This window comes from Anguilla anguilla, chromosome 2, assembly GCF_013347855.1.
Source record: "Anguilla anguilla isolate fAngAng1 chromosome 2, fAngAng1.pri, whole genome shotgun sequence".
NCBI lineage: Eukaryota > Metazoa > Chordata > Actinopteri > Anguilliformes > Anguillidae > Anguilla > Anguilla anguilla.
This window is the reverse complement of record NC_049202.1, coordinates 71,140,699-71,166,933: the sequence shown is the minus strand read 5'-3', so window position 1 is coordinate 71,166,933 and position 26,235 is coordinate 71,140,699. Positions and strand designations below refer to the sequence as shown.

At 43.9% G+C, this 26,235-nt stretch overlaps 1 protein-coding gene across 5 annotated transcripts; it reads right to left on the bottom strand.

Moving 5' to 3' along the window:
* Positions 1-3,566: 3,566 nt before the first annotated feature.
* On the bottom strand, positions 3,567-26,216 carry prpsap1 (phosphoribosyl pyrophosphate synthetase-associated protein 1). 5 transcript variants are annotated; one of them, XM_035402953.1, is made up of 12 exons: positions 26,109-26,216; positions 24,759-24,873; positions 19,352-19,404; positions 19,057-19,123; positions 15,672-15,844; positions 14,304-14,419; positions 12,660-12,715; positions 12,065-12,210; positions 10,429-10,467; positions 6,861-6,931; positions 6,223-6,369; positions 3,567-5,876 (listed from the first exon to the last, which is right to left on the bottom strand). In XM_035402953.1, exons 2-12 carry the CDS (start codon positions 24,839-24,841, stop codon positions 5,718-5,720), a joined length of 1,110 nt encoding a protein of 369 aa, XP_035258844.1. In that variant the 5' UTR covers positions 24,842-24,873; positions 26,109-26,216; the 3' UTR covers positions 3,567-5,717. The 5 variants fall into 5 exon arrangements, with proteins under 5 accessions (XP_035258844.1, XP_035258843.1, XP_035258845.1 ...); XM_035402952.1 differs by having other exon boundaries at positions 25,381-26,156; XM_035402954.1 differs by lacking the exon at positions 26,109-26,216 and adding an exon at positions 25,279-25,351.
* Between the last annotated feature and the right edge of the window lie 19 nt (positions 26,217-26,235).

Sequence of the window (26,235 nt, the reverse complement as noted above, 5' to 3'; positions counted from 1 at the left end):
CCCAATATTTCAGTAAAGAAGACCTTCTTAATACATCTCGATGCATCTCAATGATAAGTTTGGATGTCTAAATGCATTAGAAAACAAGGCCAGCACCTATAATCATTTGGTATTTTATCTAAATAAACTTTCTATTAAAGGTAGGCACGTTTAAAAATAATAATAAATGCGACCCATTCCATTAGCTGGACTATTTTCTTATGTCAAGTCCAGAGCTCCCTATTTTTTTTTTTTTTTAGAGATCTGCATTAGCTAGTGACTTTAACAGACACCCATATTTGCAACCATTTATGAACCTCTTATACAAGTACAAACCACTTATAAAAGTGTCAAGTCTCAAACCCTTAATGCATTTGCCAGTTTTGTAGCAAGTCACTACCAGAGTGCACTTCAGGATAGCTGTACATTTTCGTTTTACCATCTGGTCTATAATTTGACAAGATTGTAGCCAACAAAAAGTACTAGAATTTTTTCAACAAATGTACTTACTAAAGACTGCTTGCTTGAAGTACATAATAAACTAACTGATAAGGTCAGTGTGTGCTGGCAGCCATTTGCTTTACAATGTGAATGCCCACCAACAATACAGCTCTGAAAAAAAAAAAATTGAGACCACATCTAATTTTCAGTTTCACAGCCTATGGGTAGGTGTGTGTAAAACTGAACTTCTGATATTCTTTCAGGAACTGTTGACCACATTTGATTTAAATTCCAAACACAAACACTATCATTCAGAACATTTATTTTCAGTGTTTTCATAAACTGAATAAATGTAAACTAAACAAGCTCACACACATAAATAATAAAGAATAATACCGTCGTTGCTTAGAAAGGATTCAACAATCAATATTTGGTAGAGTAACCCCAATTCTTATGAAAAAAAATAAATATGGGGGGGGGGATTTCAATTTTGTTCCAGAGCTATTCATATTGAGAATACAAAGCCTTCCCACATACACCTAAATTTTCTGTTACTGTACTGTTCTGTACTGTACCTAAATTGTAGTTAACGCAGACGGGATTTTGTAAGTTAGAGCGGCAACATTTTTGGGCGTTACAGTAAAGATGAAGTATTACATTCCTCCACGAACCAGTTGGTCCTTGCCCATGTTCCGTTACAGTCTAAAGATGCATCTCTTCAGACTGTGTCTGGATTAACTCCATCACTACACTGCATGCAGGGTACTCCCAATCCAGGATCATATCTTGTCACCATGCCTCATTCTAGTTTGACCGGTCATTACAATGACCTGTGAGTAGGGCTGGGCGATATGGACAAAATCAAATATCACGATATTTTTGACCAAATACCTCGATATCGATATTGTGATGATATCGTGGGGATGACTATTGGTACTTTCACCAAATTACACAATGAGATTTTTGATAAATAATCATCAGCAATGCCCGTGTAATAACTAAGTGGGTAAAGGCAAATAATAGAACAGCTAGAACAGTTCAGAAAATGACATCACTTCACTGTAATGCTGCCTTTAATACCAGGAAAAGACAACACTTATGCCATATCACGATATTACGATATACAAACTCCCAGACGATATGTAGTCTTATATCACAATATCGATATAATATCGACATATTGCCCAGCCCTACCCGTGAGTCCCGAGCGGTGAGGTAAGGGCAGGCGATTATTTGAGACGCATCACATCCCCCGTTTAGGGTATACGAGCCGTTGCCACCAGGCAGACGGTATAGGGTGCCATCCGTCCGAATCAAGCGGGCTCGCGGATCATCCGTGCCTACCGGTACTGCACTGCTGAACAAACTGTGAAACAAAATAACTGAACATCCGTGTGTGGAGGATGCCGCACGTTATAGTATGTAGAGCACTTTGGTGATATGCTGTGTATAGGTCTGTGATTATGCAGAGGCGTTCTGTTGTTGTTTGTTGTTGGTGCTGATGTCGTTGTGGTCGTTGGTATTGTAGTTGTCCGTTTGTTTGTCTGACGATTGCTGTATGGTACATGATAAATTTTCGAAAGGACTAATAAATATCCTTCTATCACTTTCTGACTTGGCCTACGCTTACTGAGTGAACTGGACTTTGTGCTCATGTGGACAAGCGTTACATAATGAGTTGTACCTTATCGGACCTGTGTTTTGTAGTTGCCCGGTGACCTTCAGTATGCACTCATAGCACGTCACTATCGATAAAATCGCCCGCCAAAATACGTGAACACGTGAAGCTTCACCACAAGCAGCCAGTCAGTCTTTGTAAGTCAACATTTCCCCACATGCAATAATGATGTTACTTTTCAGTAGAAACTAAACAAGAATCTGGTGACGGCATGCACCCCAAGAAACCAGTTTAAAGTGCACCGATCAAAGAACTTGGATAATTCATAGCGACAGTAACTTCAGCATTTGGCTTAATCCATAAAAACAGTGCCTTTGACAAACTGACAGACACATCTGGTACATTGCATGAGCGAAAACTGAAAAGCTTATGCAAGTCAATCTTCACTCATTTCACAAATAATTCATTTTCAGGATATTTCTAGCTATAAATATAAAATTGCACAGCGTATCAATCAAATATAGGCTGCATGTGACAAAGGAGGGTTAGAAACAGTACTGTCACTAACTGGCAGGCTAACCTCTGGCTCCAGAGCTGCCCTTAAGGACATTACATTGACCACCAAATATGAATAAGGCCCTGGTACAGGGACCCGAGCAGGAAGCCACAGTCTGTGCTCTCTGCCTTTTACTTCTGGACACTTCAGACGGGGTTCACCAATGGGCAAGGTAGCTTTGATACATCCCTTCCAATACAGACCCAGACTTTCTACAATACCACAGGACGCATGAAGCCAGCTGAACATATTGGCTTAAAACAAATTTTTATTTAAAAAAAAACCGAATTGCAATAAACGTTCGGTAAAACATCCGCACTCCCTGCACATTCATTGAGGGAAGGTGTTTAAAAATTCCTCTCCTACTGTTGAAAGAACCAGATAACCATCTAGGAGAGAAAACGTGCCCTTACATGAGACAAATATACTCAGAGTATTATAACAATACTCTCGGATAAGAATGTTCACATTCCGGGAATCAAAGTGCAGTCTCAAAGGGAGGGCGGAGACTATGGAAAAACCAAACTGGCTTTGCATTTTTTTGCAACTGTAGTGGATTCTTTAGACTCACCAAATACACAGCCCGGCACTCCTTCCACCCTGTGAGCAGATTCTGGATAATGACAGGAGTTCCCGGTGCTAGATTACAGTGCGTATGTCCATACATTCAGCACTGCACTTGGTCGCACCCTTTAATGGGGTTTAAGGAGACACATCACGTTGTAATTTTTAGGCATTTATGGTTGGGAGGCAGCACTTTCCATTTAAAGAACGGAGGCGTGCCTAGCTGGTGGGTCTGTGGACTTAGTGGTTGAGAGTAGCCGTTTCACCACAAGCTATGAAACTGCGTTCACCAACATTCACAATGTGGTTTATACGTTTGTAAGGAAGAAACCCTCCTATTCAAGGTATTAATGACCAATCTCTTCTGCGACCGCTTACAAAATTCGTGTTTAAAGGAACACAAAGTAATGCAAATAAAATTCATTTTATTTATGTGACTACAAACACTCAGCTCTTACAAAGCCCATTCTACAGAAGGTCCTTACATTGATGACATGCTACAAGCTACAAGAAGTTTAACATGTAAAGGAAAGAATCTGTGCGCCTTCCTCAAAAAAAAAGGGCACAGCGAAAAGGAGCATAGATGTTTTTAAAATAAACAAAAATATAATAATAATAATGTAAACCGAGGAGCTAAAAGTTTCTAACGCTTTTGAACCAGACACTGAAGACGACCAGGTGATATCCGCAGAAAAAAATACTGCTTTAGGAACAGACCTGGGTCAAACACCTATTTGTTTTGGATTCAAATACTTTTCTACGCTTTACTGATCTTGTCTGGTCTACTGGAACCAATGAAATACTCTCGAAAAGCGCAAACCCCGCCTTCTGGTCATATTGGCAGGCTGAATTACACCCAGGCAAGATCAACAGAGCACAGAAAATTATTTGAATCCAAAACAAATACGTACTTGGACCCAGGTCCGTTTAGGAATCAGAACATGATAACCGATAATCTATTCAGACGTCAGTTAAGCTTGGTCCAGCAGCCTTTTCTCTTGCATAGAGAAATGAAAAAAAAAAAACCATTCTCCCAGTCCCAAAACACCCTCAGCTGTAAACACCAGTTCGTCAAAAACGAAGACTGAGGGATTGATGCCAATACCAGGAAAACATTTATTTTATGAAATGGACAAATTTGATGCACCTCACTGGTGATGGAAATACCCAATATTTAACTCTTCATTTCCTGAAATGCACACTTACGGCTGACATTTCAATTAAGCAGCCAGCTCTGCGTAATCACTGACAAGTAAACAGCATATTATCCCGATAGGCCAGGACACCGTACCAGGGAACAACAAGGCAAAAATAAGGCTCCAGTCAGAGGCGTGTCTGATGGGCCTAAAATGCTTCCACAGTTTAACTGCAAGTATTTACACAAGTATGACATCACCAGGCTTACTATTGCTTTTCATGCCAAATTGAATACGCTTAGAACCAGTATAACACGCAAAAATGCACATTTAAAAAAAAAAATCAAAAATTTTAAATCAGCCAAGGACATGTGCGATCGAGTTAAATGCGGCAACAAAATGAACGTGTTCCCTTTCAGTACCAAAACAAACTCAGGACTACGGTTCACAGACACTACTAAAGTTTATGACCCGCAACGAGCACTGTCACCATGAAAACACCAGACTGCCAAGTTCAAAACAAATAAGTCTGACGACGGCGCTCCGCGAGAATCACAAAGATCAGCCCTTCTCGGTGAATACAAACATCATGGCTTTACAGACAAGGACACCAGGCACAGATACAAACAGATAGAAACAAATACACACAGATACACACACATGCACAGACTGTGCGCACACACACATATGTGCATATTCGCACTCGTGCGTGCACACACACACACACACACACACACACGCGCAAATGCTATTCAAGTCCTACAGAAGTGGGGAAAATGGCTAATCACTTGAAAGCAATGAAAGAAGGTATGAATGCTAACATATAAACTTCTGTTTAGAGGAACCAAGGCTGCCACACTACAATGTACAGGTTTCCTTTCCACTCCCACTGGGGTCCAACCCGGTTCACCCAAATCGCAGACCACACTGCATTCACCCAGACAGAGAACAGAGGGGAATGCCGGTTACCCAATCACAGCAGAGTGAAGTAGTGATGTATGCACATAAAGACTTGAGTGACACTTGGAAGGCCGTGTGAGCACATAGCACGTAGTGAACCAAACCGTTAGGATTTTATTGTACAAAGTATTAAACTGCATGTGCAGCACACAAGGATACAGTACAACCCATGGCAATCGCCAGCAATACGGACCGACTCTCTCAGCATTAATTGTACTCCGCTTTTTTTTTTTTTTTCTGCTTTTGTTTTTAATAGCTTTACAATTATTCTCGACAAGTAAAAGAAAATGCAAGAACACAAAACGACAGCGGGGAAAAATGTCGTAGAAAACAGATCAGTCGGACTGGCTCTGAAGGACGACACTGACGAGGCGGAGAGCAGCCCCGGCACAGGCAGGAACGCGGAGGTTTGGGGGGGGGACACGGGGACGGGCGGAGGGAGCGGCCCCCGCGCCCCCGCGCCCTAATCGTCCACGGTGATGTTTCGGAAGAGGTAGGCCATGGACTCCCCGTTGTGGATGCGGCGGATGGCCTCTGCCAGGATCATGCTGACGTCCACGGTCTTGATCTTGGGGCACTGGAGCTTCTGCACCTCGTGCGGGACGGTGTTGGTCACCACCACCTGGGCAGCGGGACGGGAACAAGAGCGCCTCGGTCAGGCCTCCGACAGCCCAACCCCCCCCTTCCCCCCCTTCTCAAATTATTTTCACCCGGACCGAAGTTAAGCCCAAACGGGGTGTTTGTGTGTGAGAGTGTGTGTGTGTGCGTGTGTGTGTGTGTGTGTGTGCGTGTGTGTGTGCGTGTGTGTGTGTGTGTGTGTGCGTGTGTGTGTGTGTGTGTGTGAGAGTGTGTGTGTGTGTGTGTGTGAGAGTGTGTGTGTGTCTGTGTGTGTGTCTGTGTGTGTGTGTGTGTGTCTGTGTGTGTGTGTGTGTGTGTGTGTGTGTGTGTGTCGGACGGGTGGGACCGACCTCGTCGATGGCGGACTCCTCGATCAGGCGAGGGGCGTCGGCAGACAGCAGGCCGTGCGTGGCCATGATGTAGATCTTGTAGGCGCCCCTCTCCTTCAGGATCTCCGCCGCGGCAACAAAGTCCTCCACATCGTCTATGATGTCATCCTGGAGAAGCACCAATGAGATTCGTTCAAAGATCCTTACTTTAAGACACTTCTCTAATCGTCTGACCATAAATACAGTCATTTATATGACCGTGACTATATTTTGTCAACATTTCCATGAAATGTCTGTGGACAACGGTAGTCGGTGCCCGCACATAATGTCCAGAGGGGAACTATTAACTCCCCACTGTATGACAAATAGAATCATCTGACCTAGTCAAACAGGCCGCTTGCAAAGGAATAATAAATCATCTCTTGCTTTCAGACATAACACGCTTGAAGAGTTAATTGTCACAAAAGCACCAGAAAGGGGCAAAAAATAAATTACTTAATAAAATCTTTTAAAAGAGGGGAGAGAAAAAAATAACAATAATACAAAATAAATGACTGAATGAATGAATGAATGAATGATGCTTGAATGAATGAATGAATGAATGAATGAATGATGATTGAATGAATGAATGAATGAATCAATCAATCAATAAATCTTACAACAATGATGGCGATCCTTCCTCCCACGTCTCCCACCACTGTGATGGGTGGCTTTTCCTTCGCCATCATTACTGCAAACGCAAACAGTGCCTGTCAGCCACGGCCTCAGAGAGCAGACGCATGCACACCAAGGCAAGGCACCAGAACAAGATCAGGAGAAATCACTTCAGTGTAGATTGGGTAAGATGGGATAAAGTTGGGCTTTTTCAACAATGCAAGACCTTTCTCGGATCAGAAAAAATCCCTTTCTTCCAACTGCCCCCCCCCCTCAGCCTAGACAACTGTACTCAGCCTCTGAAACAAAGGAACACTTTTATTGGGGGGAGGGGTTGGGCGGTGGGGGGGGGGGGGTGTCTAACTAAGCAGGGAGGGTCATTCATCCCTACCGCTGGCTTTCCTCTCTCTCTCTCTAGGGAAGACAGAGAATAACACAAAGCAAAGGATCAGAGGAGCCAGCTCAGATGGGAAATGACATCACTGGGGAGCCTCCGTGAGCAAGATCTAAGGTCTTCAGCCACACAGCCGGCGATCCTGAGACGTAGCCAGATTAGCCGGAACAGATTTCTCTTCAGTGCCTACGTACATTCAGACATCTTCCAAACATCTGCTCCAGGGTAATGTTAGCGTTAAAATAAAACTCACATGCTCCTGAAGGTGAGGGGAGACCTAATTTGCAACAGGTGGCTAATGAACTGGTGAACGTGGATTCCTGGGCGACATTCCCCATTTTACCCCAACTACAACTTCACGAATCTGATTTGGAGGGAAGTCCTCATCGCAACACATGCCATGCAAAATCAAAACAACCTCGTCTTTCGCCCAGCATACCCAATCAGACTCATGTATATTTAGAAACTCCCACAGCAGTGCATATTTTTACATGGACTTCCCAAACAAAACAAAAAGTTCCATTTAGAGAGGGAAAAGACAACAGAAACTGTCCCATTTTGTTGTCGTCGTCCCCCCCCCGCCTCCCTCCCTCCCTCCCTCCCCTGGAAATGGTACAACCATGCAGGGCTTTTAAAAGGGGAAGTCAAAGTTTTTAAATATACAAGAATCAAACCTTGTATCGTCAGTCCATCAAAGCCAACCAAATTAAAGACAATGCAGTGAAATCAGGCTTGCCAACATCCCCTGTTCTGCCCCTGTGGAACTCTCCTGTCCAGTTGCACCCCGTGGAAACTACATTTACAAATGGAACCGCCAGCTGACTAATGTACAGAAACACGGCAAAAGAAGTTGATTAAAAAAAACCAATATATGCACACCGATTCCCAGATATGGACAGAGGGAAGCAGCGGCAAACCAGTCAAGCGATGCACTGCCACTCGCCGTTAAACATCAATGAAAGATCTGTTAATAAACCCAAACTGGCACTTCCTCTTATTGATGTTTAACGGAGTAAAAGTACATGCTAAACCGTGGTATATCAATTAGCCTGGATAACTGCGCCGCTGCAAAGCCCAACGGCACCAGCGTGCAGGGGGTTAAATAATGCACTCCAGGAAGTAGCAGGAGTGCGCACTTATTGGCTGAGGGGGGGATGGGGGGCGGGGGCAACAGAGAGGAGGCCACACCTGGCACACAGGGGAGAATATTTGGCAAGCCCGGTCGCCTCGTTATGATTTCACACAGCCTCAAGGCTATAACCACAGAACCGCTGCCAGCGCAGTCAGGAATACCACACCAAAACAGCCATGAAAAACACGTCCTTTAGATGGATGTTTCCCCAGAACTGAGATTGGGGAAGGGAGCGGAGGGTGGGGGGTGGGTGTAAGGGGGGGGGGGGGGGGGGTGGGGTTGTTGAGGAATGATCCGAGTCAGTGTTTGGTATCCTGACACAAACCGGATTAAGATCCAGGTTGTAAGGCCATGGAGTCCCGTGTGCAGGAGGCCGTCACATCTGCGGCTGCCGCTGAGATTGCAGTCCAATGGCACGGGGCCCCTGCTTAATTCTGATCAAAGTTCGGAGGGGGGGGGGCTCCAAAGTGCTGGTGCCTGCCTGTTCTTCCGCTCAGAGTACGGAACAAGGCCGCAGAGGCCATTTGACCACTTCACTGTTCTTACCTGTCCCTGACTGTAAAACGCCTGCAATTCTTCCCCCCCCCCCCCCCCCCCTCCACAGTATCCTGGGCTACTGACCGTGTGCAATAAAGCACAGCTGTGCACAGAGGAAGGCCTGGCCTGGGAGGTACAGGCAGAACAGCTGCCATAGCAACAATCTGGCCCTGTGTGCCAATTACTCTATATGTCGGAGAGATGGAAAATTTCTCTCTGCTAATAAATCAAAGGGCTCAGCATGTTCTTTGCGGATCTAACTTTGTCTCATAGCGCTGGTTTATCAAGGCTTTCAATTAGAAGAACGTTGTTTCGGGGGGCTAAATGTACTTCCACTTCCTTCCTTAAGTATTAAACGCGAGTCGTAAACTCCTCAAATTCTGGGTGTCTGATATAACTGTGTCGATATAGAAGGGCAGTACCACCAAAGGGTATGTTTTTATTTTTGTTTTGTTTTTTTAACCCTACAGCAGAATGGGTCTGAAACCAGCATGAGAGTTCTGCACTGAGAAAAGTAATCAGTTGGCTGGACTAATTCCGATTGGACTGTGAGTGGAAATTGCACCAGGGTGTCCTGGATGGAAACATCTCCTGTCAGATTTGTGACAGCCATCTACCAAGGATCTCATCAGGAATTCAATCTCATTTCAAAATAAAAGCATCACTTCCTTATTGGATGGTTCCTGTTCAGCAGAGGGTCATTCGGAAGTCACACTAGAGCTTTCACATCTGAAGGCTTTCAGTCCAATGCTCAGCAAGGCAACACTCTGAAATTCTTTCTTTTAGCACAACGGTGCATTATGGAGTGTTTTTGTCCCACCGTCGGTGGAGTGGAAAAGGCAGGGTCGAGGCAAGAACGTAGGTGGAGAACCGCGTACACTGGGCAGCCCGTGCTGGTGATCTTAAGGATGTTCCACCTCCAGCATACTCCACTCCTTCACACACTGTTCGGTACTACAGGAGTCCCAGGACCGAGGAACACGCCTCTCCCAGCCAGGAGTGTCCCGCGCTCTTCTACGGGCTCTAGAGGTGCACCAGCCTTGTGCTTCTCAGCACGGACTGCCCAGGCACCTTCACTTCTGCACTACCCCTGCCGCGGGCCTGCCTGTTCCAACACAAACCCAAGCTTCTTCCGCCAAGCTCAAGCAGGTGGAACAAAAAAATAAATTAACATATTTCACTGTCCAGGTCACAAGATTGCAAACCCACATTTTCCACAAGTTGACAAAACTGGGCAAAATCTGCACACGAGAACCGACAGCAACACTGGCAAGTGCCCAAAATAAGGGACACCAGCTGATGCCTTCAATTAAGATGGTATTGCAAAAAATTGCAGATTTCCAAGTGGTTGCTGGGTCCATGTCAAATTGCTTAATCCCCGGATTTCAGAGTGTGCTTTGACCGCATGGACTGAAAACCCTCGCCCACAAGAAAATCTCCATGCATGTGTTAAGGAACCATCTGAAATGTTATTGCTGTGATCAAAAGCAGAATGGAATTACTGTCGTACTTGGGAGCTCTATGCCAGGGAACGGAGCTTGGTGCTTCCCTATTTCCAACAAATATAAATGGCACATTAACAGATATTCAAACACAGGCGACATGACACACAACTACAGGACCAGAGGGGAAAAAAAAAAAAAAAACCCCCAGCTTGGCACTCTGGTTAAAGGAAAGCATTCCTACAAGTTTTGTCGGAAGATCAAATTTTAGTACGTTAAAATTTAGCAACCCGGCTTTGAATCCACATTTCTCCTCGGGGTGCAGTTTATAAAAAAAAGTTGTTTCCATTTCTCAGACGCAAACTCTGCACCTGAACGAGGGAGCGAGGAGGAGAAAGGAATCAATGCCTCAGCCAGCCCGACCGGAGCAACTCGGTGGGCACGCTGCTGTTTACAGACCTCAGAGAGGGCGCTGAACCGACACTGAAATGAGGTCTGCAAGCCTTCGATGGCTCAGTCTGCGGCTCCGTCGGGCAGAAAATGAAGGCTTATCCTAATACCTTCACACATAGAAATGTGAAGCCCATCGATTCCCATTCCCCGGCAGTCCCTGGGGGGGGATGAGGAAGGACTTGCCTTTAAGAGTTCTTTGTCAATTTGAAAATCAAGTGAGAGGCCGTTAGAGGGGTTTTTTTTTTTTTTTGGTTTTTTTTTTTAAGTCCTGGGTAATAAAAGTTAAACAATATACAAATGCAGTTACAGAATTAGTGATAAAGCTATTCATGCTTCATAAATTACATTCCGGAGTCATTTGGCAGGAACACTACCTAAGGAAACCTCTCCATTTTCTGCAAGAGCACCAGCTGCCAGTGGACACTTAAAGTATATAATCCCACATTATCTGAACTTTCTAGAAGGGACGTCCACTAACCTCCATTAAGACAGCAGTAAGTAAAAGCCCTACATCAGCTCCTTAGTATTCGCTTCGATCAAAAGGAGAGATTAAATAGACTGGCCAATAAACAGAATCGTTTGTACAAGTGTTCCTACAAAATCATTCTTCACTTACCGTTGTCTACCAGATGCACCCTACACCTGATACAACATGACCCCCGACTAAGTAAAACAACCCTTTACTATGGCGTGTACCCCCAATAGTGATGTGTACAGTTGAGCTACAAAACAGTATTAAATGCCTCTATGGATTCTTTTAAAGCCAAGAGAGACAACGTCATTGTTAAAGTGTCCAGGAAACTGAAATCTGTGAATTCTAAGCTGACGTGCTGTTCTAAGATTTTTTTTTAAGCATTTGCGAACGGCTGGGAAATATTTTTAAATGATTCTTGCAAAAAAAAAAAGAAAATAAGAAAAAAAAAAAACATAAAAACCTGCGTCAAAATTGGCTGGGTTTCCGCTCGGCTAAACACCAGATTTTCACAGTGGGTGGGGTTATCAGGGTGTCATAGTTACGTGGTAATAAAACTTTAAACGGAAGAAAATATAAATCTTTAATACGCCATAGCCCATGGGACGGACGCGGCGGCACTTTCAATCAGGCTTGGCGGTGAAAGGACTCCGTCGCGTATCGCAGTCCTTCACCAGTAAGGGGCGCCACTGAGAGAGCCGCCCCCGGGCCCGTCCCAGGTCTAATGACTCCGGAGGGGGGGGGGGGGCAGGGAGGAAAGGGCCCTGGCGGCGTCTTACACGGCAGCTCCAGCCCCGGGTGCCCGGAGGTGTTGCGGACAGAGGGGGGAGAGTGTCTGCCGTCGGCCATGTCAGACTCGGAGCACTGGGCCTCCCCGTGCATCACGGCCAGGCCCAGCCGCAGCCGCTCCGCGTAAGACTGAGCCCTGCAAGGAGACGCACGCGTTAGAGATCGCACGCACACACACGCACCCGCGCACGTTAGAGATCACACGCACACGCACACACACGCACCCGCGCACGTTAGAGATCGCACGCACGCACGCACACGCACGCATGCACAAGCAAACACACACAAATGCACGCACACACACGCACGCACACGAACGTGCACATGCACACACCCACACGCACGCTGGTGCGCACACACATGAACACGCAAGCATGCACGCACACGTGCACAAGCAAACACACACAAGTGCACACACGCACGCATGCACACACAAGCACACACACGTATGCACAAGCACAGACACACACGCGCACAAAGCTACAACAAACTCCCCATTACCAGAACACACAGAGGCAAACCAACACAATGACTGTTCATTGTAGTCTAAAACCCAACACCCAGATTTCCCGATCCATAAATTACCTTTTGGCAGCGGATGGGGACTTTGCAACAATAATGGCATTTCTATAATCAGGGATCTGAAATGGAGAGGGAGGAGGACAGGGATGTAAGAAGCATCCACATACAATAAACATCACTGCATAGAATCTAAATATGTTTAAACAGTTTCCACACAGGGAAATCTTAGCGCCCAACCCTTCCCTTTCACTGTGGAAGCGCTTTCCACCAATCACAGCGCAGCGGTTCATTTTCTCAACCTTCCGGCAGCCGTCCAGTCACCGTAGTTCTTCCTTTTTATGGGCGGCTCGGTCTACACTTGTTAATCATTACAGCTGGCTACCATAGTCCATGCTGAAACCGCAGGAATACGAATCACGGGATTGTCCTGTCGAGGCTGGCGCGGCGGGCAATATTCGCCAGAAGCTACGAGAACTGAAGCGTTCTGCAGTCCGTGATTAACAGAGCACTGTCGTTGAGTTCTGAGTACTAAAGGGAAACTTTGCTGTGCTACATAAAAGTGGCTCTGTAACGCAACTGGAAAGTTACAAATGCACGCCACCGCGTACCATAATCCTGCTGAACGGTTGAAACACCCATCAAAATGGCCGATAAGTGAATAAACAGGCGGCCACAGGCAACCTTTACCCAGATTTCCGAGATGCCGAGTTCATTTATTTCTCTCTAGTGTACACAAAGCAACCGCAGCCCCTTTTACTGCACTTTGACTCAGGCAATGCGCTTGGGAACACTTACTGTAGGTTTACTGGCCCTACCTACGCTCCATTTAACACTGTATCCTCAAACCCAACCGTCCTCTTGCACCAATAATGACACGCAACTCTATGGTAGTAGATTTATACCATCCTCCTGTACCAATAAGGACACGCAACTCTATGGTAGTAGATTTATACCATCCTCCTGTACCAATAAGGACATGCAACTCTATGGTAGTAGTTTTATACCGTCCTCCTGCACCAATAATGACACGCAACTCTATGGTAGTAGATTTATACCATCCTCCTGTACCAATAAGGACACGCAACTCTATGGTAGTAGATTTATACCGTCCTCCTGCACCAATAATGACACGCAACTCTATGGTAGTAGATTTATGCGCCGGCGTCCAGTTGTGACACTGACGGCTGCGGTCTCAATATACCAGCGCTAGTTGCCCATATCTTAGCATAGGCACGAAAGCTCACGTGTTGTTGTGACCGAGTAACCTGGGCAAGAATTTATTATAAAACCTTACACGTGTGTGTGGACATATACGTCCTTTACAGAGGTGGGTAACCCGGCTTCAAAGAGTAAAAAGACTGATCATGTATTTGCTCCACCACCATGCACTAAACCAGCTGACTCTAATTAGCATAACTCTTCAGCATGATAGGAGACCTAATTATTGTAATCAGCTGGTTTAGTGCATGGTGATGGAGCAAATACATGGTCAGTCTCTTTACTCTTTGAAGTCGGGTTACCCACCTCTGGTCCTTTGTGACATCATTAGAGCGTGTTGTAAAGCGTATTTGAGTCTGTGAAAAGCGCTATATAAAATAAATGTATTATTATTATTAGTATTATTAGGGCCGTTGTGCACGCCCTAAACTAAGCTCTGCGTACGGCCGTCCGTGGGTGGAAGGCCCGAGCGCGCGGAAGCGTCCTTACCTCCTCCTGGATGTACTGCAGGAGGAACGGAGAAGCCCGCAGGTTATCCACGGGGAAGCTGAAGAAGCCCTGAATCTCCTTCTGATGCAGGTCCATGGTGATGATGTGCGTCAGTCCTGCGGGCAGACGGAGAGAGAGAGGGAGAAACGTCAACACGCCGGGGACTGTTGCTTGCCTGGGTAGTGCAGGTGGAGGTAATTACCTAATTACTTAATTGCCTCCACCTGACTGCGGCCCCATATTAGCCCTGTAGTGTGAGGCTGAAGGGAAGATCTTCTTCGGGGCTGTGTGTGGTTTGTGTTTTTTGTGATCTTTTTTGTTTTGTGTACTTTGTAGGGTTTTCGTTTGTTGTAGTCTGCATGTTAGTTTGTGATTTATACAACTAAACGCGTGGGCTTTATTTTTAAATCACTTTCTGGATTGTTTTTTTGATGCATTTGGACTTGCTTGTTGCAGCCCTTCGAGCCAGCCGTAACAGGGACTGATAACAGCAGGATTTTATCTACCGGGGGGAGACAGTGTATTATAATAGGTAAGGAGTTGGTCTTGTAACCTCAAGGTTGCAGGTTCGATTCCCCCGGTAGGACACTGCCGCTGTACCCCTGAGCAAAGGTACTTAACCCGCACAGCTTCAGTATATAACCAGCTGCGTAAATGGATACAATGTAAATGCCATGCAGAAAGCTGTGTACGTCGCACTGGATAAGAGCGTCTGCTAAATGCCTGTAATGTAATGAAATGAGACATTAAATCAAAAAAGATTACAAAGGTTTGAAAGGCCAACGAGCTCAGGTTTCTCACAGTAGAAACAGTGTCTTGGAACCTTCATCTCTACTGAGCAGACGGCTAGGTCAGGGAAAAGCGGACAGCACCATAAACCCTGACTACCAACTTGCCAACAATGAGTTGGGGATTTTTTAAGCCTTACTAAGTCTCATTTGACTTGAGTCCTTTTGACGAGTTAGTGAGGCTATTTTTCAGATCAAAGTCCCTTTCTCACTTCACCTTCGCCTGATCACAGGTCAACATGGAAATAAAAAAAATGGAGAAATGAGAGAATAAATAATGAATGTAATCTTATGAATAAACAATAACACTTTTTTTTTGAGGTCAGCACACTGGAACATTCCCCACAATAAACTAAGCTATGCCAAAAAAATAAAATAAAAAAAATTATCAGACCTAAAAAATAAAATAACTCTGAATGAGAAAAATGCAAATGCAGACAAAAGAACTGAATACTGGCAACAACAAAAAAATAAAACATGCTCGTATGCAAAATTACACAGTACTCAAAATGTACAGCATGCACTATGGCCCTATGAATAGTCATGATGATAAATCCATAATAAAATGGCAACATCCTACCTGCTTTGGCTAGCATAGACGCCAACAATTTGCACACTATGGAGCCCCTTTTCCGCATTTTACACTGCTTGCTATAGGGGAAGTAAGGGATCACCCCTATGATGTTCTTTGCACACGAGGTCTTGAGGGCATACGCCATCACCAGCAGCTCCATAATGGCAGTGTTAACATCCCTAGATTGATGAGAGAAGGAGAGAAGAAAAGAAGGAGAAAAAAAAGAAGGATAAACATTAGTTACCATTTTCATTTGCACAGCTGAATTATAAAGCACGACATGGCACAGGTTTGCGCTGGTCTTTACTGCAAAATCTTTCCAAAGGACACTGGCTTGTAGCATCATCTTGATCCTGCCAAGTCTCTCCCTTTTTTTTCCACTGCCCTGTGAGGGGATGGGACATTTTCGAATGCCCTTGGGGATCTCACTGGATCGCACCGAAGCGATGCAACCCCAAGTCTGCAACGCAGTGCCACAGTTTTTGCAGGCCAACCCACAAGTTTCTTCCACCATGGGTTCCCTTGGCAAATTTCCAATGCTTTTATCCCCACAGGGATGTCCATTTTCTGCTATATTGAAACTACAACAGTTGTTGCATGCAGGTGGGCTAGTATGGACTCTAGAGCGATGACAAAACGCTGCCATTGTTGTAGTTTTAATATGGCAACTTGTTAGCAAATTACCTTAAAGCACACGAAAGCTTCAAATTTCACATCCTAGATATTAATGGGTGTAATTTATGTTGTAGAATTAAAACGTGAACCTCTCTTAAGCTTACTTTAAACACAGACCTTAGTTTCTGCAGAAATGTAATCCCTATGGGGGAAAAAAAGCAATGAAAATCTGCCAAGGGAACCGCCCATAGCTCAAAAATGCCAACTCACTTCCTGATTTTAGAACTACAAAACTGTGGCGCTCAAACCGAACTACGAATACTCTGCTGGTGCATACAGGAAGCTGGGAGTCCCACAAGAAAATGTATGAATGACCACAGCGCCGTCAGGCAGCACAGCGTCAAATCAGCAAAGTGTTTTACAGATTCATCACACAACTGTGCAAGGCAAAACATACGCAGTTTGCCATTCAGGTAACACAAAAGCTGGGTAGATTGCTGAATAAGGGCATCGTTTAGCAAATTTAAAAAACAGAAAAATATACACATGCATACGGAAACAACAGTTTATCCTGCTATGTAATCAAGGAAACTGTCACACAAGTGGATGAGGTAAACGGTTACCCCTAAAACACGAGCTCAATAAAGAATTATAGGGCTTATCTCCAATTCTGTGTCAATTTACAGATCTGTGTTACAAAGGCCTAAGGTCACTGAAGTGCTTACTAGAGCCCTACTAACTGCATGGCCAACAGTAGAGCTCTTAGTACCATGCGTTTCAGTTAATGCCATGCAAGCAATACAAGCACAAGCCCCAAAAACTGCCGTTAGGTCTCCATGCATTCCACACAGGTGAGAGAGCTCAGGTACACCCAACCTGCAACAAATGTGATCAAACAATGGGAGCACATCAGAAAAGAATCCCATCAAACACATTCCATTCATGTTTCCTTTTTATTCTAGATAGAAAGTGGTTCTGCTTGTTCAAAAAAACGCTTTAGGCCAATTGTCACTGGCATATCACGGGACACTTATTAAAAGTATTCAGAACAGCATGCGCTTCACACAAGGGTTCAACTAATTTCAGAAATCACCATTTTCTAAAGGAGAAAATTTTGTGTTTTGACCAAATTTTTCAGCATTTTATCAACACTGACGTTATTAATAATTATTGATTTAAAAATCATAACCAGACAGTTCAACAAAGTTTAATGAACATTTTCAATAAGACCAATACACACTGATGCACGAATAACTTTACTTAGCCAGGTAGCTGCACAATTAAAGTGATGTTTTTACCATTACCTTTCACTTTAATTTTATATCTTTTTTTATTTATAGCTTTAAACTTAGAAAGCTCAATAAATAAATCAAATAAATAGTGAGGAAATTATGTGCTGTATGTCAACACTGCCACAGTCAATACAGCAAACAAACTATAGTGGCACTATTTCGGCACACTACATATCTCACTCAGTTATTTCTTATTTGTGTTAAAAGTAGCCAGAAACAGAAAACATGTAATGGTGGCCAGGCAGCAAACCATCAGTCATTATATATTTCTGCTCATTCCAACGTGCATTCACGTCATTCTTTACTCAATAATATTACACTGAGCATTAACCAAGCTGGCTACCACGATGGCACTGAACAAATTTTCTTTAATAGCTAGCTAGCCATTTATGCTAGCCGTCATACCTGGCTAATTTCAATGGGTGTGAACAGCACCCACCTCTCCTTGTTCATGCGTTAGCAGTACGACGTTACTGTGCAAGACTGACATGATAGCAGCAATGTAGGAGGCAACATTTGGGCACGTTGAGATTTATATGTTGATCAGCTCACCAAATATTCTAACACTAGTAGCTAGGTATCTCAGACAGGTTTGGCCTGTTTCTGATCACATTACATTACATTACAGGCATTTAGCAGAAAACCACTTCCCGGGATTGCTGAAATGATCGGTGTTTATCCGATCAAGGGTGCTCCTTTTGTGTGCGTGTTCACAGTCAAGGACCAAAAAGTGCAACTTGGAAACGGCTCATCGTTCAACATGGCCGCTGCTGTGGGTGGCTCGATGAACTGTGTGCCACATCAATCAGGGTTCCCACTCATTTTGGGAAATCATTTTCCAGGACTCTTCAAGGACAATTTCCATGACTTAGACTCACAGACATGAAACATGGACAATGGTAGCCCAAAGCCGGTGGTGGACCGGGGGGGGGGGGGGGGGGGGGGGGGGGGGGGGGGGGGGGGGGGGGGGGGCAATGTGCAAGTGCCATGACCATTCAAAACTTTGTGCTGCCATGTAATCTCAGCAGCTAATAAAAATGAGAAAAGCGGAGAAAAATACAGTAAAATATGCAAGCTCAGCTCTAAATATACTGTTGAAATAGCTCGACTTACAGACTAGCCTACAATTTTCCAGGACCTCACAAATATTTCCAGGACAGGAAAACTAGTCGATAAATTTCCAGGTTTTCAAGGTTTTCCAGGACGAGTGGGAACCCTGATCAATCCGTTAGTTTTCCTTATGAATATATATATACTCAGAATACAGAAAATCTCAAGCAGGACATGCAATGCAGTACAGACAGTTCTAACAGAAAACTGAATAGAACATCATCATCAATAAACCAACATTTTAAAGAACACGGTATGCATTTTTTTTACCTTACTTCACATAAGAGTAATGAAAATAAATGATCCGGGGTAACTTCAGGGAATGCAACAGACTGTACATGAAGGCAATAACAAAGAGCACATGCACGTCTCACCTGGGTATGGTCTGGATAATGAAGATGTCCTGCCCTCGAACAGATTCCTTCACGTCTACTCTGGTCTCTGTGACAGAGAGAAAATGCTCAGTCAATTCCAGCCGCGTAGACAGGGTTTATATGCTTTCACACAGCACACAATGATTCTTCTGGAACACCACTTTAAAATGGCGACCATGATGATTACGATGAGCAGCAATGAAACTATTGCCAGTTACACAAAGTGAAGCAGAATGGTACTGTGCCTAAGATAACAGACAGGCAGGAATCCAGGACAAAAGAGCAGAACCCTCACCTCTGTTGGACTCCTGGTAGACCACAGACTTGCCCAATTCCACACCAAGACGCCTGTCCAGAAACACATGATACAGCTAAAATAGCAATACAGACTCTAATTCAATGAAAGACCAGCAAGGATTAAAACCTGGTCTCCTCTCCTTCTCTATAGGGGGAATGTTCTTTTTTGGACAAAAACAGGGTTGCACCAGCCACCGATGCCAGAGTTAAAAGATATCATTAGTTTAATTGCAGTTGGGGTCAGATGTGTTTCTAGGCAAACCAGTGTCACACTTGTTTGTTCTGATAACATACACTCAAGGGTAATCAATTCCTAGGCGTTCTACAGGGTCATAAATCCTGAAGGCCAGCCCTACTGTATCCCAGTACGGATACTCCATACACAAACAAAAAGGAAATACAAAGCAAGATCAGTTGGATGATTAGCCTACATATAAAACAAAAAGGTCAAGATGACAAATAATGGATGTTTCACACACCTCAAATAGTTTCTGTCAATTACTACACGCCCACACATTGAAAATGCAAAGTGAGTACGGTTTTTAGACCAAGCCAGTACGCAATTACTAACAAACAAATAAAAATGTAATAATCTGATGCAAGGCCAATAGGCAGATAGCCTTTAATCCCACTGCGTCAAATCAAATGCACTATACGACCAAATCTATCTGGACACCCCTCCGCCTGGGGCTGGGGCAGTTCATCTTGGTTTGGGCTATGTTCCGTAGTTCCAGCGAAGGCAAATCTTAATGCTACAGCATACTATCACATTCTAGACCATTCTGTGCTTCCCCATCAGTTTGGGGAGGGCCCTTTCCTGTTTCAGGATGACAATGCCCCCGGGCACATAGTGAGGTCCCTATACAAATGGCTTTGTCGAGAACGGTGTGGAAGAACCATAAGCCAGGCCTAATCGTCCAATCGGTGCCCAACCTCGCTAATACTCTTCTGGCTGAATGGAAACAAATCCCAGCAGAAATGCTCCAACATCTAGTATTAAGTCCTCAAAAAAGAGTGGAGGCTGTTCTAGCAGCTAAGGGTGGACCAACGCCATATTAATGCCCACAATTTTGGATGAGAATGTTGGATGTTGGGTGTCCACATTCTTCTTTTGGCCTTGTAGTGTATAAATGTGTGCATTTCTAACAAGTGCATTTCGACACTTGTTTTTTCGACAGAATTTGCATAAAATTATACAAAATGAGTAAGAACCACCCATGTGTAGCCTAGTCATGAGGCCTGTAGCTAAAAGGAAGTGAACCAAAAAGCAAATGGCAGTAGAAAACAAATGGATCGAACAATACTGAGACACACCCACACCTAGGGCAAAGTGAACTGCTTGGCACAGAGTTGTTTTTTTTTTTACACAAGCAAAAGGAAGCTAAACTGCACACAACTCAATGAAATTCTCAAAAGACCATGCAAAATGGAGATGGATTTAACAGGAAAAACAAACTGTAGAAAGCATATTTGTTCATTTTAAGTACTGTGCTTTGATACTGTATGCCAAATTCACAAACTAAATTTGAATTATATTTGAGTTTAATCAAAGTCATTCAATCAGCCCAGAACACAAACATAGCAAAGACTTAACCAACAGTAAAAACAGGGACAGAACAGATATCTGTTCTTTTAGGGACTTGAACGGCTCCCTGTTCTCTTAGGGGCCAGAATGGATCCCTGTTCTCTTAGGGGCCAGAATGGATCCCTGCTCTCATAGGGGCCAGAATGGATCCCTGTTCTCTTAGGGGCCAGAATGGATCCCTGCTCTCATAGGGGCCAGAATGGATCCCTGCTCTCATAGGGGCCAGAATGGATCCCTGTTCTCTTAGGAGCACAGAATGGATCCCTGTTCTCTTAGGGGCCAGAATGGATCCCTGTTCTCTTAGGGGCCAGAATGGATCCCTGTTCTCTTAGGGGCCAGAATGGATCCCTGTTCTCTTAAGAGCCAGAATGGAGCCCTGTTCTCTTAGGGGCCAGAAGGGATCCCTGTTCTCTTAGGGGCCAGAAGGGATCCCTGTTCTCTTAGGGGCCAGAATGGATCCCTGTTCTCTAAGGGGCCAGAATGGATCCCTGTTCTCTTAGGAGCTCAGAATGGATCCCTGTTCTCTTAGGAGCTCAGAATGGATCCCTGTTCTCTTAGGAGCTCAGAATGGATCCCTGTTCTCTTAGGAGCTCAGAATGGATCCCTGTTCTCTTAGGAGCTCAGAATGGATCCCTGTTCTCTTAGGGGCCAGAATGGATCCCTGTTCTCTTAGGGGCCAGAATGGATCCCTGTTCTCTTAAGGGCCAGAATGGATCCCTGTTCTCTTAGGAGCCAGAATAGATCCCAGGGTTCTCAAGCTTGTACGTACAGAAACAGACTGGCACTGAGTGACACCTGCACCGCGTTAACCCTGTGGCTGATTAAGAGCTTAATTACAGTACATTTGGGCAGCGGGTGTGATTGAGGACATGCCTGGGTAATCCAGTCATAGGTCCTCAGCAGAAACACTGACAGCAGAAAACGAATTGATCCAACAATACGGAGCCACGCCCACACCTAGGGCAAACTGCATCACCTCTCGCAGGCACAGGCTAATGGGAAAGCACTTAGTGCGCCAGGCCTATACACACACTTCCACTGCCTGTACCAATGCAGGAGAGCTCAATTCTTCAGAGAAATTACTAGAGGCCGCACAGGACATTTACACACAGGCTCGATTTGAATTGTAAAGCACGATATTCTAAAATATGAATGACAAAAACGGGATGTGATCTTAGGACGGTCCTTCCGGTGTGCAAGGAGAATTTAAGTTGCCCAGGATATTGCAAGACGAGAGAAGAAAAGGCCTTCTATAGTCTTATCTCACCAAGGTCTGTGGCTAAAGCCGGTCATTTTCATCATAAAGTCAGCATTTCACAGCCATCCATCTAAAAACACCGGTGTGTCTCTTTCCTGACTCGTTGCCCTGGCTTCATGTCCGCAGGACAGGTACACATAGTTCTGGTGCACAGGACTGGCAGGCTCCCTAGCCTGGATCTGTACAGAGTGTCCTGTCCACACTAGGGCTGTCAAAAAATATGCAAAGTTTGAAAACTATTTGAAAATCTTTCTTCTTTTTTGGATCGCGCGTATTGTCATTAACATGCAGGCTTTAATTTCATGCGGCGAATCGTGTTCATACACGCAAAGTTCATTTCCTGTGCTAACGTTACTTCCTCTGTCAACAAAAAACGTTCTGCCCTGGACCCAGGGCAAGTGGATCGTCTGGTTATCTTTGCCAATAACCTCCGGTGATACTTTCAGCTCCATGGACACCTAATGTTACTGGTCAGCTAGCCTCGCGAGCCAGTCTCTTTTTTCACTTCGTTCAACAGATCTGGTCAGCTAACAATTTATGCTAAATAATGTTCCCATGGCAGGGTATGTTTCCTTTCTTTTCTGAAGATTTTGATAAAATTGGACAATAAAAGAAGCTAAACAAACTAAACAGAGTAAGTAATTTATGTTGTTTTAGGCTACAGGTATTAGCCGTTTGAATAGTTTTTGTGAAATAAACAGGGATTTCCTATAAACAATCATTTCCCTATGATTAGTAAATGCAGATTTGTGGCAAATTACATCCATGAGAAAGTGCTTTATTCATTTGTGCATTAGGCTATAGAAACTGAAGGGGGCTCATTTATAAAATGAACTTGCGTGCATACGTCAAGTGAAGACCAGACGTAGAGCCACGACAGTTTCCACGGTCAAATCGAGTCATGTTGAAATTTTATAAATCACTACTTTGACGTGATTTTCTACGCACGCGCCACAGTTGACCTAAAATATGTTTTATAAGTGAGGCCCCATATGTAGTAACCTAGTATTAGCTAAAGTTCACCGATGTCCTCTATTCTACTGCCCGCTTGTGGAAAATAACGCGTAGGCCAGTTTAGAGGGAGCGTCACGTGCATATTGCCCCCGACAATAAGAAGCTTATTTTTGAGAATTATAGGCAAATAATATTCGAATATATTCGAACTCTAACTAATTACAAAGGCTAATATTCGAACTCAATTTCATGCCACTTTTGACAGCCTTATTCCACACCCCACCCTGCAATAATCAAATCTACCTTGTTTTTGTTGTTTTGTTTTTTTTGTTCGCTTGTTTGTTTTATCGATAAAGCAACTTTTATCTTCAGCAGCACTACAAGGGAAAGAAACATGAAATAACGGCAAAGCAAAAAGCAAAAATGCTGATTTTTATTTTGCATGGCAGCATCATGTTGTGGGGGTGTTTTGCTGTAAAGGGGACTGGTGCACTTCAGAAAATAGATGGTATCATGAGGAAGGAGGATTAGGCTATCTAGAAATACTGAAGCAACACCTCAAGACATCAGCAAGAAAGTTAAAATTTAGTCGCAAGTGGGTCTTCCGGCAGAAAAATGATCCTAAGCAAAGTTGAAGCAAAATTGCTTAAAGACAACAAAGTGAAAGTATTGGAGTGGCCATCACAAAGCCCTGACCTGAATCCCATACAAAATTTGTGGACTGAACTGAAAAAGCGTGTCCGAGCAAGGAGACCCACAACCCTGACTGAGTTACACCAGTTCTGTCAGGAGGAATGGGCAAAAATTCTCGCAAAGTATAGTGAGAAACTTGTGGAAGGCTACCTCAAGCGTTTGATTCAAGTTAAGCAATTAAAAGGCAATGCCACCAAATACTACGAAAGTGTATGTAAACTTTTGACCCACTGAAAATCTGATATAGTACATAAAAGCTGAAATAAATCTCTCAGCTATTATTTTGAAATGACCTCCTATTGAAATATAGTAGATACCCTAATTGACTTAACACAGGAAATGTATGGTAACAAGAAATGTGTGGAGTTGTAAAAAAATGAGCTTGAATGTCTTTAGCCTAGGTGTATGTAAACTTTTGGCCTCAACTGTATTACCCCAGAAAAAAATGAATACGTCTTCAAAAAACGAGTGCACAGTGCAGTTACTTGTATACAGTGTAACAATGCTCTTTGCTACACTGATAATAAATGGTTAAGCAATTAGCACGGAAAATTCAACACTGCTATTGCTATTCAAAAAAATACACACGTCCCAAAATCGTGGACTTAATTTAAACGCACCATCATTTACCGGTGACCTTTTCTTAAGCCATTCAGCTTCCGAAGCAACATGAGCCGTGCTCAGTTACAGGGCGGGCATAATTGCTGAAATAAATCCACTTTCGACATTGTAGACACGGTAAACACATAAACATTCAAAAAAAATGTTTTGACATCACAAATGCAACGTCAGCCCTGTATTGTCAGAGACAGTGTGCTCGGCTACTCTCGGATAAAATGTTAAGTGTTTTCAGTTGACCTCCTAATAACATATTTAATACAATACGTTTAAGTACTTAAATAATATAATACTTACTCGGTGATCTTCTTGGCCAATTCTGTACATGCTGTGGTGGAGTTAGCAGAAAAGACACGATACCCACTTTTTGCGACATTCATTCTCGAGTGGTAACCATACGAAAGCCTCGGGGCTTGGGAATGAGAGAAAAGAGACTTGTGAGGCCCTAATTGTCTTTTCGGCATGACTCCTATCACAAGGACAAGCGTTTTAGAATATTCAGTAATTACCCCCCTAACAAGCCAACTACCGCGTCACAGCCACTGTTTATGATTTTTTTTTCTAGCCAAGTTAGACTGCTACCTAATCTTCGATCCACTCCAAACCGAAGATCACGTCAGTAGCCTAGCTGCTACACAACCAAGCAAAACTAGTGCTGCCGAATACACGGTTAACAGATTGTTTGTTAGCCAGACAACTGCGTAAGAGGCATAATTCTCTGACAAATTAGTTCGTCAACGTTAGCCAAGTGTTTAGTTTGCTTGATATCCAATTACAGGCATAACTGGCCAATCAGCACGTTTTACAAAATACCTACCTAGCAAACTAGATAGCAGGCTAAACTATAGTGCAAACGTCAAATATAGCAAACGTTAGATGGGTAACCACAGTTTAACAGTAATGTCGACATTTGACTTACTATGCTTTTCTTTCCCTTTTAGCCTGGCAACCCAGTCAAAGTCGATAACAGCTGCTGGCTCACTATCAACGTAGTTTAATATTCGCTAAAAGTACTGCTACCTTGAGTGAACGACAGTTGGTGCAGAAAGACTAGCCAGGTAGCTAACTTGTTAGCTTGCTAGTCTAGTGAACAAGGTGAAAATTACGAAGCCAGTTAAATAGACAGCGAGTTAAGTTCTTTAGCTGATCAGAATTACGGTCAATTACAGAATAATGACTGTTGGTTGACGAGTAAAATCATGTAAATTGTACGATTTGCTGCGCGAAGCCACTCTCCCGAAACAAACCTAGGTAGCTAATGTTTGATAGCGAACTAGACTAGGGAACAGCCTACCAAGTCAGTTCCAAATTAAATCACAAACGAACACTCGGCCGTAGAACTTGCAGCTAGCGAGTTTTCCTTATCTAGCCAAATGCTATGTTATCTGAGAGCTGCAAGGTTAAAATGAACCGTTTGTATGGATAGCCAACTACATTGGTTGGTGTTGTTTACAAAATAGCTAGCTAATGTTAGCCAAGCTAAGTATCCTACGGCGCCAAAATGTAAAGTACAGTTTGAAACTGTGGACGCAAACTATATAATCAAAAAGGTTATGGATTTTAAATGAAATGATGTCGAGATTGTTGAGCTAATCAACGTTTGCTAGGTAATTTTAAATATTCTGAGTTGCAATAACATCTACCCACCGTCCCTCGCGCTACTGTGGCTAAACCCCTGTAGGCTAAACTTTGTTGCAATGCGGTCACGGTGTAGAAGTCGTCACGGGTCTCCTGATTGGCTAGCGCAAAATGTTAAGCGGCACCAGGCAGATCC